The 15,633-nt window shown below is 36.2% G+C and overlaps 7 protein-coding genes across 7 annotated transcripts; 5 read left to right on the forward strand and 2 right to left on the reverse strand.

Annotated features, from left to right (window-relative positions):
- Positions 1–417: 417 nt before the first annotated feature.
- Positions 418–957, forward strand: EV154DRAFT_308244 (microsomal signal peptidase). Its single transcript, XM_051594895.1, has 4 exons — positions 418–514; positions 570–629; positions 682–768; positions 823–957. The coding sequence occupies exons 1-4, from the start codon at positions 482–484 to the stop codon at positions 901–903; spliced, it is 261 nt and encodes an 86-aa protein (XP_051454884.1). The 5' UTR covers positions 418–481; the 3' UTR covers positions 904–957.
- EV154DRAFT_308293 (uncharacterized protein) lies at positions 784–1,854 on the reverse strand. The gene is made up of 3 exons (XM_051594896.1): positions 1,654–1,854; positions 1,345–1,599; positions 784–1,293 (listed from the first exon to the last, which is right to left on the reverse strand). The coding sequence occupies exons 1-3, from the start codon at positions 1,744–1,746 to the stop codon at positions 1,012–1,014; spliced, it is 630 nt and encodes a 209-aa protein (XP_051454885.1). The 5' UTR covers positions 1,747–1,854; the 3' UTR covers positions 784–1,011.
- A 241-nt stretch (positions 1,855–2,095) lies between these two features.
- On the forward strand, positions 2,096–3,624 carry EV154DRAFT_566350 (P-loop containing nucleoside triphosphate hydrolase protein; the record flags this gene model as incomplete). Its single annotated transcript, XM_051605952.1, has 5 exons — positions 2,096–2,306; positions 2,359–2,732; positions 2,788–2,851; positions 2,906–3,040; positions 3,098–3,624. 5 exons carry the CDS (start codon positions 2,096–2,098, stop codon positions 3,622–3,624), a joined length of 1,311 nt encoding a protein of 436 aa, XP_051454886.1.
- A 20-nt stretch (positions 3,625–3,644) lies between these two features.
- On the reverse strand, positions 3,645–4,778 carry EV154DRAFT_539295 (uncharacterized protein; the record flags this gene model as incomplete). Its single annotated transcript, XM_051604336.1, has 4 exons — positions 3,645–3,805; positions 3,861–4,070; positions 4,120–4,362; positions 4,442–4,778. The coding sequence occupies 4 exons, from the start codon at positions 4,776–4,778 to the stop codon at positions 3,645–3,647; spliced, it is 951 nt and encodes a 316-aa protein (XP_051454887.1).
- A 1,172-nt stretch (positions 4,779–5,950) lies between these two features.
- Positions 5,951–7,509, forward strand: EV154DRAFT_517537 (uncharacterized protein). Its single transcript, XM_051602509.1, has one exon. It carries the CDS (start codon positions 6,013–6,015, stop codon positions 7,450–7,452), a length of 1,440 nt encoding a protein of 479 aa, XP_051454888.1. The 5' UTR covers positions 5,951–6,012; the 3' UTR covers positions 7,453–7,509.
- A 4,736-nt stretch (positions 7,510–12,245) lies between these two features.
- Positions 12,246–12,944, forward strand: EV154DRAFT_484075 (uncharacterized protein; the record flags this gene model as incomplete). Its single annotated transcript, XM_051598630.1, has 3 exons — positions 12,246–12,300; positions 12,517–12,707; positions 12,825–12,944. The coding sequence occupies 3 exons, from the start codon at positions 12,246–12,248 to the stop codon at positions 12,942–12,944; spliced, it is 366 nt and encodes a 121-aa protein (XP_051454889.1).
- Positions 12,945–13,370: 426 nt separating this feature from the next.
- EV154DRAFT_308397 (Sodium:dicarboxylate symporter family-domain-containing protein) lies at positions 13,371–15,287 on the forward strand. The gene is made up of 2 exons (XM_051594897.1): positions 13,371–13,956; positions 14,021–15,287. Exons 1-2 carry the CDS (start codon positions 13,519–13,521, stop codon positions 15,203–15,205), a joined length of 1,623 nt encoding a protein of 540 aa, XP_051454890.1. The 5' UTR covers positions 13,371–13,518; the 3' UTR covers positions 15,206–15,287.
- The last annotated feature ends 346 nt before the right edge of the window (positions 15,288–15,633 follow it).

The raw sequence follows: 15,633 nt of genomic DNA on the forward strand, positions 1-15,633 counted from the left end.
TGGTGATTCTTGGTGGTGATCCAATGCTCGGAGGTGGTGATTCGTGGTGGTGATACAATGCTTGGTGGCGGTGTTCCTTGGAGGTAATAATAGTCGTTGTATGGAGCCGGTGGTAACCAGGTAAGACTATTTAGTGAAGCAAGTTTTGTTCTTTTTACAAGGTTTGATATACGTTTGAGTACAAAAATTCGACGCAAGTTTTGTCCGAACTGGCGCAAGATCGGTGCATGACCGAAAAGTTCGAACACTAGTTAGGGTTTTAGTAATATACTATGGGGTGCGCCTTGACCAAAACAAAGTCGATATTTGTCTGCTCGTTATAATCTTCATTTGACCATGTAAGACTGCTCATATTCTAAAAAAAACGATGATACGCACAAAAATTATCATTACTGTCTGAGATCGAACTTTTGCACAAAGCTAGACAAGTTTGACCTGTGAAAATTCAGCACGTTCTTTTTGCTTTACAACACCTTTTAAAATGACATTTGCAGAAATCATTGAATGTACCATTGTACGGTTTAATGAATATCGATTAAAGCACAACGTTAATTAACTATTTCACGTAGGACTTTGAGGGCCAACGTTTAGCAGAACAATTAACACATGTTTTATTAACTGCTTCTGGAGTAAATTATAATTATAGAATAGATTTTACAATAGATTAATCACCTTGAATAGGTTGTCAGTTTTGCTATTGGATTCTATTTACAGTCTATCCAGATGGTGATGGCAGTCTTCGCTGCGGGCCTGGTTATTACTGCATTGGTAAAGAATGATGGGTGATGTATGCAACTAAAAGGTTTAATGTTGAATTCATAGGTTGTCGTCCCTCCTTGGCCAATGTACAGAAAGCATGCCCAACCTTTTTTAAATGAATCAGTAGTCGAAAAGAAAGATTGAACGAGTTTGCTACTTTTTTTTTATATATTATTTTTATTATTATATTTTTAATAACCCCTCCCTAAATAATGATATGGTATATAAAGAAAAAGGAAGGAAAAAAGTGTTTTATAAAACAGCTGGCTCGGGCGGTCTTATTAATAACAGTTCATGATAACTTGGTGGTAATAATATATTATTTGTAGCGACTTGATATGTTGGCAGCTCTTCTCCATTTGTATTATATATTCCCATTTCAGGATCCAACTCCGTGATATGAATCATTAAACAAAATCTAGCTGACCTACAGGGTGCTTGTTCAATGGGAACTCTTTCTAACGACCAATGTATGTGATGAATCGAATCATTTGTGTTGAATTCATACAATGTCTTTTTCAGCCTACTTTCAAACTAAAAGAAAAAATTAAGCATTTACGTAGTAAATTTGAAGTTGCGACGCACCTCTTTGATCTTGATAATCAATGTAGAACGCCTTTTACTTGTCCAGAAACTTAATCCGGTTGGAACCAAAAGGAGTATAAGTGGACACCACATTGAAATATTAAGTGATCTCGCAATAAAGGTAAATATAGCAGAGCATACGATACACACTACAGCAAGTAGAAAGATGTAGAAATCAATATGATGAGATGGACAGTGATTTCGAACGAGACGACGAATTTGACCGATCCGATCCTCTACTATTGTATTTGGCAACTAAAAGATAATTTAATATTGTTTGTTATAAGTGATACAGAGATCAACAATTACAAATGCAGATAAATTTCTTGACAGCACTTCTTCGTCGATGACCAATTTTGGTGGTCTCCATCTTAGACTGACGATATAGAAATTGAAGACCATTCAACCGATATATATATATATATATTGAAGAAGGAAAAAGAAGATAAAGATGAAATAAAAACAAGGAGTCCAAGTAAACTCATTTTTCAATATAAAAGGGGAGCGTTAAAAGGGGATAGCTGAGGGGCTAAAAATCAAAATTCTTGTTACACACACACACACTCGAAAGAAAACAAAAAAAAAAGCTTTTTCTTCGTCCTTCTCTTGTCCTAATGTAATGTTCTCAACCACAGCTACGAAACCCGCACAACATGCACCCAAAAGAAACATTAGGAATTTATTCTTCCTCCTGTTTGCTTTCATAACGGGTGGAAGAATACATACGTTGCCCTCGGGTCAAGTAAGAATTATGTTCAGGTGGCAATATCTCGTTGTATCTTTATTAGCTGCTTGTTTGGGTACATTTGTTATTGTAAACACCACCCGGTTCTCCTGGAATCATATAGACCAAAATGACGAGGAAACCATATTCGCCCCATTCACCTGTCGTAAGGGTTCTTCCAAATGGAGAAACTACATTACGAATCAGCCTATAAATCTCGGAAACACTCATCCTAAACGTGAGTGTTTCAATCTATTTTTAAAAGTAAAAGAAGTTAACCCTTATTTCAGTCTATTACCCGAGAAACTGTCCCCATTTCCAACAGCATCTAAAATCTTGTGCAAAACCAGTTCCTTCCTTTATATTTGCTGGTAGTGAGTTCGCTGGTGCATCCTATGTGTTTCGAATGCTCAAGAAGCATCCTCAAGTGGCGGAGGCATCGGTAGATAACAGTGTTCCTCACAACCATGTATTTGTTAAAGACGAGTTTGATGACGCAAATGCATTTGATTCTTATATTTCTCAATTCCCTTTTTTAAAAGATGACATGCTGGCCACTATGGAAGAAAAAATGAACTGGATTGTAGGTGAAAACGCACCACACTACTTGTATCATAGTCACTTGGCAGCAAAAAGAATTAAAGATACGTTACCCCATGTCAAGGTAATATCTAGAAAAAGGCAAATAAAATCCAAACTTATCCATTGCGTTCATATAGCTAGTATTTTTTTTACGAGAACCCATCGCCAGAGCTTATTCGCAATATTTATATGAAAAATCAGGTAATGCAAACGCAACCCAATCAAAATGATCCAATTTACCAACATGCAGTATAGAAGTAAATAACTCCAAGTTGACATTTGAAGCCTTAATCGATTTGGAATTGCCCATATTACGTCGTTGTGGACATACAAGCACACAAACAGGATGGGAGGGATTCGTAACATGTCATCAAGGCAGTGAAATTCGAGGTAATGCGTAATAGGTGCTATACGTGTGCGGATCCTATATTGATATCTGATATTTAGCTTCGTGGAAAGTTTCAAATGACACACATGCGTTTAATTCACTAGCAAAAGGGATGTATTATCCAGCACTTGTTCCCTTTTTACAACAGTTCCCATCTTCGCAGCTATTTATTATACGAACTGAAGATATTTTGCTAAACCCCTCCGGTTCATTTCAACAACTAGCAAAGTTTTTGGACATTGATCCAACATTCTTTGCTGAAAGAAACTTTTATCAAGATGAGCATCTAACCGAAGCTGAATTAATATCAACACCACCAGAGAATGCAATCGGCAAAGATGATATAAAAAACGAAAATCATCGATCCAATGTTTTTATTCAGACATCAAGGCCGCCACGTCTACAGGTTAATAACGATCATCGAGACAATCATCTATTTTTCTCTTCAAATAATGATGAGCCCAAATTATCCACTCGATATAGACTTCAACGAGTATTTAGAGATTTGAACTATAGGCTTTTAGAAATATTTGATAATAGCAAGACATATTTTAATGGTTGGATTTATGATGTGGATCGCGGATAAGAAATAATGGGAAAAAAAAATTACAAATCTCTTTTCTTTGCAATGTACTCTCTAATCCAACTCGAACTAATCTTCAAAACATCCATATCTTTACCCTGAACAGACGAGTTTTCAGATGAAATCACATCTATAATTCGTAACTCTAAGGGAGGGTATCCGCGCATATCTCTCTCACTATTGACTGTTTTTAATGTATTAATAAATAATTTACCAAGCAAAATATTTCTAAATTTTACCTAAATCGCCGCCTTTAAGAGTTTCCTTAGAAACAACAAGTGCATCAATCGTAGGGTCAGTGACAGTAGGTCCGAATGGATCAGTGATAGGTACGACTTCATACGTGATACTTCTTTTGACAAGGTTTAAGTAGCTCTTTACCAGTTCTACTCTTTTTGCAGTTGGTTCAATTAGATCCCTATGTTTCTTCTTTAACAACATGCAATCGTCTAATACTAAATCAGAGTCTTATCACTAGAGTATCAAATTCACCTTTACCTGTAACACCTACCACCATACTCTCTTTTGCTAAAATTGCTGTCATGGTCAAGAGAATTTTATGACCAGCGTGAAGTTGATCAAATGTTCCACCAACAGCAACACGATCAAACACCAAAGGTTCAATAGGACCTGTATTTTCTATCAATTTGCCATGTCTGGTATCATGGTTATCGGTTAAGACATGACAAGCTAAAGGTGAATCTGTTCTTATAGTGTTCCAATGGCTAACTCTGTCAGAATCTAAAAGCTCTTGTTAATTATACTCTGTCTATTTGTTTTCCGTTCTCTTCTCGAGTGTGGCTTGATTGTTTCTATTTACCTTGTTCAGGTAAACATACTGTAGTAATGTAAGATTCAAGATGCACAGGATAAGCGCATATATCCTGAAACACGACATTACAGTCAAACAGAGGTTTCTCGGCCTGATAAGACTTGTTTAACTGAACAACATAGATTGTTCCCAGAAAAGCTTGAACCCGCTCCCAAATAGCATCAATGCATTTAGAATTTGATTTTATTTCTTGACATTCCACAGCAATGATGAGTTTAGCGTTCTTTTGGAGGGCTACCGTCACTGATTGTTCTATAAAACTAATTTGGCGTTCTTCAAGTCCAGATAGTTCTTGAAACTGCAGTGGCAATAATATACTAGTCATGCTGTCTAGGTTTACTGTTATTTAATTAAAGATTGAGACACTTTTCAGTTTTTTTTTTTCGGGACAGAATCAAAACTAAATTTTCATACCTTTTTTAGACGAAACAAAGGCTTGGATAACATAGTTGGGGTTACTCAGGCCTTTAAATTCCTCGTTGATTGGATATTAAATTTACGTTTAGTTTTCAGCAGCCAATGTATTCCTGATTTTAAGGCTGTTTTTAGATATGGAAGCTTTACGAGCAATGTTATCTGAAAAGGTGTATGCTTTTCTGTCTATCAATTGATTTTAACTTCGTGGATATTTAGTCCACACTTGATAACAGTTTTGTCTCATCATTTTAACAATTACATTATCGCTGAAATATTGTATATAATTTGATGATGAAATAATAATTGTATCTTAATGGCTTCCACATTTGGCTGTATCACGGAGATGGTCTTACCTATATACCGTAATAATATTGTAGATGCTTGCGTTACTATATAATACCATTATATAGTTTGGTTTTTTCATATTTTTCAACTATATCATGGAATGCTCATTGTTAGTTAAAGGCGCAAACATTAAGGATGATCAAATAAAGGATTAATTTTTTTTGACATAGACCAACTTTGTCGTATATGGATAAAACTCGTTCATACCTTGTTTTTTTCTTTGCTACATTTATTCTCTATATTTTTATATTTGCTGACACTATTAAGCAAATCATAGGCTGAATATATAGGGTGTACGTATCAGGCACATGTCAAACTATTTATTTCTTTAGACAACTAAATTGTTAACGTTTCTTCCATAATCTTATTAACCGTCATTTAATTTTGTCAGCCAAGTGCTATTTTTTGCACTTTAATCTGAAGGGGTCTTGATTATTTTAACTCCTTGATGGTGTACAAGTGTTTGATACGCTTCAACTTGATCATATCAACCGCATTCATTAAAGTTATGATGACGGTAGTGATCAAGACATAATCAAACTCTAATACGACTAATATGGGTGCACTTTACATTACTCAAGTGATGCGTTCTCTTATACGTTGTTTAAATCTGTATTTGAGATGAGAAAGCATCGCCATCTCGTGTCATCCTTAATTAAAACTAAGCAGCGTATAAAAAAGGACTTCTATTTTTTTTTTTTTTTTTTTTTTTTTTTTTGACAAACTCATAAACTTATTTTTTGTTCTGTCTATTACACTTGACACCTTTATAAACGCAACTATCACACTTGTTTAAAATGGTTTCTCCTACTCCTACCATTACTCCTCCCAAATCGGGTGCCTCTGCTACTTTTAGTGCTACCGTTGCCCCTGGCACTTTAGCTATCAACTCCTCCTCTACCGTCAGGATTATGAACCTCGACAACGAATTTGACCCTAACGGTAATAATTTTAAGTCATTCTTCAATGGAACCGCTTCTGCAGCACACGATCGTAACGCGTTTGAGAAATACGCTGATCGGGCACTGACCAGAAACAGTGAGATTCAGTTGAAGCTTGCAATCCTATACGAGAAAGAATCGACCATCATGGATGTCCTGCCTACATCTATTGATGATTCAAACCTCAGGGATCTGCATCTTACCACTATTAGACATGATATTGCCCATTGGAATGCTCAAATTGTTACCAACAATGAGATGTACACTTCCTACAAGCAGACGTCTGTCAAGTTGATCACCATCTTGGCTCAGATAATAAAATTGGATGATGCCAAAAGCGTTTCTGAAAAGAAACAAAAGGATCACTCTGATATTCCTGCCATGGAAATCCCGGTTTTCGTTGTCAAGTATTCTGACTTCGACAGTAATCCCGACGTTCGCAATCCTGAGGATTATTCATTGAAGTCTTTCATTTGTAAATTTGAAAGGGTGTATAATTATTACGGTGTGGATGTGGAACTCCACTGGCTCTTTCATCTTGAGGCTAGTTTTGAGAATAACGATCTTTATAAGAACTGGTTTCGCCAAAACTTTAAATCTGGGTTGAAAAACAAGAAAAAGTCTTGGTCTGATGCGAAGAAAATCATGGAACACCGTTTCGATCCCTCTGCACGTTTGGGTTTAGTTAAAACGAACGTGATGCTGCGTGGTTTAAAGCAGTATCCACATGAAAAACTAGCTCAGTTCATGGATCGTTACGGTGCTTGCGTTTGTGCCGCTAAGGTTCAAACTCAAGGACATTTCTTTCTTACTGTTGCCTTTTTAATGTCTCTTTATACGAATAAGTTTCAAGAGAAAGTAAAAGAAAGTATGCACGAGTATATGAACTTAAACCCATTGAGTCTTAATTTTGTCATGCCTAGTAAGCATGCTAACCTTGGTGACATCCAATTTTTCGAATATTACAGCAACTTCGGTCGTGTGTATGAAGCACTTAATCATTTCCTCGGTGAGTTGGAAGTATCTTTAAAGGAGATCCAATTAATTGTTAATGGAAAGCCTCCTGTTACCAACACCAATCCTTTCGGTACCAATATTTCCAACAAGAAGAACGTTCATAAGAAAAGAAAACTTGAAGTTACACTTGCTGATGTTGCTACCAATGCCTCAAGCGCCGTTAACCTTGAGAGAATGTATGACCGCACCCACGCATCGTCCGATGAAGATTGTCGTTTAGCTCCTCAGATTGGAAAGTGTCTTTCTTGCCGCATCGCCAGATTCTCCGAGAATATTTAACAAACTAACAATAAAGAAATAAAGAGTTCTTATTCCGTCTAGAACACTATACACTTTTTATATGCAATTCACACTCTATATTTTTTTTCTTTTCCTTTTTTTTTTTTTACCCCACTCTCTACCTCCCTTCAACTCAGGGTGGATATTTGGAAATGGTGTTGAACGGTGTCCTTGGTTTTATACGGTTTTCTTGTTGTTGGACAGTTCACTAGGTGCTGGTGTTTATAAGTACTTGTATTATTATCGATGTTTTCTTCTTGTGACTTTGCGTACTTTCTTTAGTTACTTTTTGGAATGTATGATATCTTCAACAACTAGATATATAGGTGTACGCATATTTAGAGGAAAGAAAAAAGATTTAGTTAGTATTGTCAGTAAAATCTACTAAACTTATATCCACGTCATTTGAGATAAATAGTAGTGATATATCCAATTTTTTTTTTTTATAAGTTGTAGAGCTGTAATGCCTGAGACACAGTCCTTTTTACTTTTAACAAAAAAAACACTGTCATAGTAACGTCTATTACTTTTATATGCATATCAAATCCAATCGAAATTATTGCAATCGATCACTTAAATACGACTTTGCATACAGCTTTATGACTTTGTATGAACAGCGTCTGATTTCAAGGCATCGATGCATACTTCTTCATACTTGTACAGTGATTTTTTTTTGAACGATCGATATCTTTAACACACTCCAGAAACAAATCCAAGCTATATGTATCACTTTTCCTATTTTCTAACACGGTAGATATCAACCCCACCTAAAATGTACTTCCCTTCTCTCACAAGTTTAGAGCTATACTCCAGACTTTCCCTTCATCCGGTATTCCTTTGCTACATTATCTGCAAGCAGAATCAATGCCGATATCGTGTCAGTCTTCATAGAAGAAGAATTTCCTGAGTCTCCCAAAAAAAAAAAAAATCGTGAGACTGGTAATAAGAGTAATGCACAGCAGGTTCAACTCAAAAAAAAACGCACGACAGCTTATCATATTGTCAAGTTTATGGAGCCATGGATAAATATTTTCAACAAACTTAGCAAAGAAGACACATTTATTATCATGGACAGCTGTAAGGTTCATCACTTTTGTTCTGTTGTTGATGCTATCAATAAAGGTGGCTATAAACCATTGTCTATGCCACCATTATATTTGCCTTTTCTGTATCCAATTGAAGAATGCTGGTCGAAAGTAAAGAAGAATATTAAAGGAAACCATTTTAAAACTATGAAAGCTAACACCAGGACTTGCTAAAGTTTTTAAGCAGGTCACTGTTGCTGGCTGTACCAGCTGGATAAGACATGCTGAAATATATTGGGAAATGTTTCCTGGAAAAGAAATTGGCAGGAAAGACCTTCACAAACTTTACCGTCTCAAAAAAAAAAAAAAAAAAAAAAAAGGGTTACACTGCATATCTTAAAATTATCAATCGTCTTAAAAAATAAGGACATCATCTAAATTTATAATTTTAATACGTCTCACTTTCAAGTCTGAAAATACTATAATAAACCGGTTTACCCCACATTATTCATTTTACGGCTAGGGATGCTAACGGCATAAAGAAACGCTTTTATATCCGGACTTCGGGTGCCGTAAAAGGAAAAGGATGATATGAACAGAAAGAATTTTTTGTCGATTTATTCCTTTTTTGATATGGCTAGTAGTAAAGATGCAATGCTAAAATGAGGGGTATCGGCGTTTCCTATTAACAATAGGTCGGATCACTAAATGCTAAGCGGGAAACGATATTGGACTGATAATGTACCACCTTATTCAATTAATTATTGTTTGGTTTACTAGTCACTCAGTGTTTTATCCCTCAATGTACATATTCATAGTATATGCCTTTATACAATAAGTGGATAACTGGATATTTACTGGTAAAAATTTGGTTTGGTGGGCTTTACCTCTCCTTAAATATGATTGTACATGACGCAAAACTATATAATCCACCCAGACTTTCTATGGACAATGTGTGGGAAAAATGGGAAGGATTTAGTCCATAGAAGGGTCACTACAGAATGAGAGATTTCGCAGAATTATGTGTTACAGTCGGTTTCAAGTAACACAGAGAGTCGAACACCTCCGACCTAGGGGTGTTACAGATATGTCAATAAAGGAAAATGTTTTATCTTTGATTTAATGTCAGATTTTAATTCATATGATACGCTCCCTGATGAGCATTGTCAGTTACATAAAAAAAAAAGACATACTTGACGGTTGAAAGAAGAAAAAATATAAAAAAGAGTAGACGTTAATTGTAAGAAATCAAACTCGTTCGTATGCTTCGATTTTCGTGACAATAAAAATAGATGTACCCGGCCCAAAACATTCAGGCTTTACCTTTTTTCTAAACTAACATAGAGGGTTTCTAGAAGTTTCATTTGTTGAACCCGACTCCTTACTTTAATTGAATGTGTGGTATTTTTTTTTAGGATGGTCAAACGAGTTTAAAGACTCTCAAAATACTCGGTCAGAACCATGTTACTGGGAAGTGCATTATCCATTTCTTCAATTGGAACTTTACATGCATCTTCGACTAAATCGTCATCTATCTGTTCGGTTCATTCTAGGACTAGATCCTTGTCTTGTTCATTAACTATTATTATATTAGACCCGACTCAATAGAGACATTCTAAAGTTTAAGATGTGAATTCTGAAAAAAAAAAATCCATGCTTTCCATAAACGTCAAGAGAATGGGATCAATACGCACTTCGGTCACTTGACTAGTAGTTCCAACTGCATCGTTTAAGCGGTTGGGAATTCAGCTTAATGTAGGTTCATCTTCTGTCTAACCCTTTGGTAGCAGCAATCCGATTGCTACAGGCGAAGCATTCCTGCAAATCTACAGCAGTCATGTCCAAAAACGTTGCTATGTGTGGTCAAGGCAAGCGCCTTTCTTCCTCGCAATCTCCAGTTTCAGTCTTTCCGCTGTGAACCATTTTTTTTTTTTGCCCTGTTTTTGGTCGCCGTCGTTATGCTTGACTGGATATATATAATTTTTTTTTCTTGATTCTGTTCCTGCCCGTCGTTGCTCCGATTGAAATTGTATTTCTTCAATTTCTTTGTATTAAGAAAATCATTGTTATCGCACACCACCCAAATCTTGGAATTCGGCCTCTGCTGCATTTTCTTTTCAAAACCGTTATTAATTGACCTTTTACCAATAATGATCGCTTTCATGAAAAAGACGAGAATAAGTTTGTTAGGGAGAAAAGGGAAGAAAAAAGTATGTGAACAGATTTTTTATGTGTCATGTCAGGATGATTTTATTAATCATTAATAATGTTTGAGTCTTGGAAACATCAGAAAAAGGCTCCAGGTGCATAAAACCGTAATTCGGAACTTGGTTTTCAGTACAAGCATGTATATAATCCTAAAAGCTGAACGTAGACATGTCACACTTTTAGACAGCTCTTATCTAAAAACATCAAAGAAGATAATATACAGGCGGCCAAAAAAGTTGGAATAAACGTTGATTATTTGGTCTTTTACAGCTTTTAAATTATCATACATGGTTTTTATCTAATCAAAGGTTGACTATATCAGAAAGAAGCACTGTATTAAAAGTCGACATACCTTTCGCAAAAGAAAAAAAAAACAACCAGGATAAAAGAGGATTTTTTCGTCTACACTCCACATTGATATCAAGCTATTTAATAGGCACATCATGCAAACTTAACTAATGCTTAAAACACCATGAATAACCAATGACCGAGTGTATACTAGTTTACCAACCTCAGCCATAATATTACCCATATCTCGCCAAAACTGGAACACATCTTTTTCATTTATAATTCATATTTTAGAATTTTCTTGTGGAGCCTTATTATTCCCCTTCGTAAAAACAGTTCTTTAATAAAGAGGGAGGGAGAGAAAAGAAGAATAAAGAATTTGAGTTTCATTTTTAAGCGGATACACAAGAGCTGGCTCATGTCAGAATGAGATAGCTGATTACTTTACCAACCACAATGGTTGAGCCTTTACTTTTAATTGACATGTCTGTAAGTATCCACATCCAGATATGCATTGACTTGAATATAAACCTCCTCAGGCCTACATAAATGTGCAGTGATGAGCTTCCCAATGATTTGTCAGTTTTTTAGCAGTGGCATCATGATAAGCGTAACTTAAAAATATCGTAGATATAGATCGGCATTATAAATAGGAAACAAATGTAAAGCAGACACCCAAGTCAATGAACATACACTTTAGACGTATATGTAACCTTTATTTGACTTCAATAACACCTTTTTTTTTTGGCTTTTTTTTTTCAGTGAAGTCAAAGCTGACATTCAATCAGCGATAAAACATTCCCTTTTTTGACGTGTGTGTAACAAACTTCATGGTGATCAGAATTAGTCGGAGGTAATTCGATTTTCCGTGTTACTTGAAACCGACTGTAACACATAATTCTGCGAAATCTCTCATTCTGTGGGTGATCTTGATTCTCTATGGACCGAATTCTTCCCATTTTTCCCACACATTGTCCATGGGACTGCGTCATGTACAATCATAAAGGGAGACTACCTTTTTTCAATGTAACAGGCCAATCGGACTAGATACTAACTTCGCATACCGTCCCCCACCTTTTTTTTTTACGTCAGGATGGTACTACAACTAGTTTTATGGTCCTACAATTTTTACAACTTTTAATGTGGAGACACACTTTTAGTAAATGGCCTTATAACCGAGCCGAATAAGGGCAATAGAGAAGTCATTCTTGTGCACAAATATTTTGTGCGTCCCCCCAAACTTTGAAAAAAAAGACATTTTACTCACACACTATGGACCGTGTATTAGCCTTGATTGTAAATTGCAAATCTTTATTTCGGATCTATGGTAAGTTGTATTTCCAAATAAATAACATTGACGTAGAGCAACGCACCTAATTTATATCACCTCAAGTGCTCAGATGACACTTTTTTTGTATGAGTATGGGCGATAATAGCTGATAAAACTGAATACAGATCTAGAAAAACAAAATTAGATTAGGTTTATGGGCTGTGTGTTATCACATTCTAATCTTTTTTTTTTTATCGTGATAAACCGCTACAGAGAGGAAAAGCGGCTCATTTTTATTACTTGTCTTATCGATTTTAACCATGATTGATCTAAAGAGGGACGCTGTGAATAAGGATAAACCTTTTGTCTGCTCAAAAATTGCTAAAAGAATTTTAAGAATTTCAGGAATATCATCAACCTTGGGGAATGAATTAAAAAAAAAAATGTTTTTGACCGGTTTGCCGGTTTGTAAGAAAAAAAAAAAAATGAAGATCCGAAATGCTTATTAACTGTAATGTAATGAAGATAAGAAGGATAAAATTGATAACATAGATATCATCAGTATTTCTGTTTTATACTAGATCTATGGTGGAACAAAAACTCTATCGTTCCAGGTGCTGTGTGAAAAAGGTGCATGTGTATTACTAGAAAGACGATTATCGGACTTGCATGCTCTGATTGGTTGCCCTCAGACACTTTGAATCGTTTCCAAGGTACACAAACTCATTTTAGAGTTGATAAGAAACCAAGATCTGTCTCCGAAATAACGCAAAAAAAAAAAAAGTTATTGTAATAGGACAAATTATCCCATTCCTTTTTATTTGCCTATTTGAGAAAAGAGGCGGGTTTAACCCCCCTTTTTCATTCTGCTTAATATGGATGCATGGGTTATGCTACAGAAAAACTTTAAAAAGCCACAAACTTGGGGAAAGAGCTACATGTTCCATTGGTGTTTATCTTCATCGATCTTTCAAATAACTGGAGTTCTTTATCAATTGGCAGTATGCCTCTAAAGGATATTTTGTATTTCTAGGAATTCAATCTCCATAAAGATGGGACCTATAAAAAAGAGGCTTCAGATTCATTTTAAAAGTCATCGTGTAACTCGACTTTCCCAATGTATTTTTTTTACTCGGTGACAGATCACAAAAACTTTATCACAGGAGTCGAAAAAAAAAAAACTATATAAGCAATCGATTTTCTCCAAGATTCTCATTTTATTTTTTTGTTTCTTCTCTCTTTGCAAATAAATCCAAGCCTTTTTTAAATTCTTCTATGCTCAATAATTTCTTTGATAAATTTAACAAGAACAAGTCTGACAAGAATGAGATTCAATTAAATGATTCATCTTTACCTTACGGTATGCCCCCAATCGAGGAGTCCAAGCCTTATCCTCGCCCTGTCCAAGCCGTCTCCAATGCCTTGCTATTTGTCTGGAACAAATTGTTCATTGGTCCCTTAAGTGTGGTCTTGGGCTTCTTATCTAGACGTACCAACTTGACATTCTGGATCATTTTTGGTATGGTTATTGGTATCTTGGTAGGCCACTTCGCACCTTCTGTAGGCGCTGAAATCGAGCCTTTAGGTGATGCTTTCATTCGTATGATTACCATCATCGAAACCCCTCTTATTTTCTCCACTTTGGTTGTTGGTATTGCTGGTCATGGTGACGACGTTGGAAAAATCGGAAAATTGGCAATCAAGACTATCATTGTAAGTTTCTTTTTCACCATGATTTTTTTTTATATATATATACTAACATTTTGATTATCTCTAGTATTTCGAAGTTGTTACTACCTTTGCTTTAGCTGTTGGTTTGATTATGGCTAACCTTATCAAGCCTGGTCAAGGTGTTGTCTTATATGGTGATACTAGTGAAGTTGCTACCATGGCCGAAACTACGATTACATGGTACGGTGAACTTGAAATGATTATTCCCAAGAATTTCTTTGTCGCTGCCACCGAAAACCAAATCTTGGGTGTTGTCTTTTGTGCTGCTATGTTCTCTTGTGCCATGATGAAGGCCGACAAAAAGTCCAAGGAATTTATGCTCAGAGTCAATGATTCTTTATCCATGATCATGTTCAAGTTCGTTGCCTTAATTATGAACTATGCTCCCATTGGTATTGGTGCTTCTCTTGCCGGTGCTGTTGGTAAGAATGGTGTTGATATTCTTGCCAACCTTGGTAAATTAATCGGTGCCTTGTATGCTTCTTTGGCCATCTTTGTTGTTGTCATCTTGGTGCCTGTCATGTTCTTGACCCGTGTCCCTATTGTTGGCTTCTTCAAGGCAGTTGCTCAACCTTGGTTAATCGCTTTCAGTTCTGCTTCCAGTGAATCTGCTTTGCCCAAAGCTATGCAAAACATGAGAAGCTTTGGATGCCCCAACTCTTTGACTGCCTTTGTCATTCCTTGTGGTTATTCTTTCAATCTTGATGGTACTACTCTTTATCTTGCTTTAGCCTGTATTTTCGCTGCTCAAGCTGGTAACATCAACCTCCCTCTTGCTACTCAACTCTCCATCATGGGTACATTGATGCTTTCCTCCAAGGGTGTTGCTGCTATTCCCCGTGCCTCTTTGATTATTTTAGCTGGTACTGTTACCCAATACGGACTTCCTTACGAAGCTATTCCCATGATTATGGGTGTTGATGCTATTATGGATATGGCTCGTACCTCAATCAACGTTTTCGGTAACTGTCTTGGCTGCTGCGTTATGTCTCGTGTTGAAGGCTCCTTCCGTGGTCTTGAATGGAGAGAGGAAGAGATCGATAGACGTCGTATTGTACTCTTGGAAGAAGAACGTAAGCAACGTACTAGCGATGGTGTATCTGAAGAGATGTCTTTCACTGATGGTGAAAAGCAAGTTGAGCACCAGGAGTTGGATAATGTTGTTATTCATCATGATGTTGAGTCTGTCAATAGCTTAAACATTGCTCCTGCTCACTCTCAAAAACATTAAGTTTTTAATCCTTACCCCCTCACTCTCACCTGTGTAAATATTACACCTTGTATTTTTATAAATAATTTTCTCTCTCTCCCCCCCCTTCTTACATATTATACATATTACCTTCAATAAATTTTTTAATATTCTTTTATCTAAACTCAATGTTTATCCAAAATATATGATGTTATGGTTCCACGAATTTGATGTTTACCGATTTTGCCAAGGAATTATGGGCTTGTCATACCACAAATATGTTTTATGGCGACACCAGGGTTTGCGCTACGTGGGGGGTTCGTGAATTTATAGATGCTGCATGGTGTTTTTTTTAAGCAGGTTGTAGATAAAATAACAATAGGGTTGACGTGTGCAAAAGAAGTCGTTTGATTCGGTTGGGTTACTCTATTAGGGAAGTACACCGTGACGATGGGGGGGGGGGTTACGAG

This window comes from Mucor mucedo (assembly GCF_025094135.1).
Source record: "Mucor mucedo strain NRRL 3635 chromosome Unknown EV154scaffold_85, whole genome shotgun sequence".
Classification (NCBI taxonomy): domain Eukaryota; kingdom Fungi; phylum Mucoromycota; class Mucoromycetes; order Mucorales; family Mucoraceae; genus Mucor; species Mucor mucedo.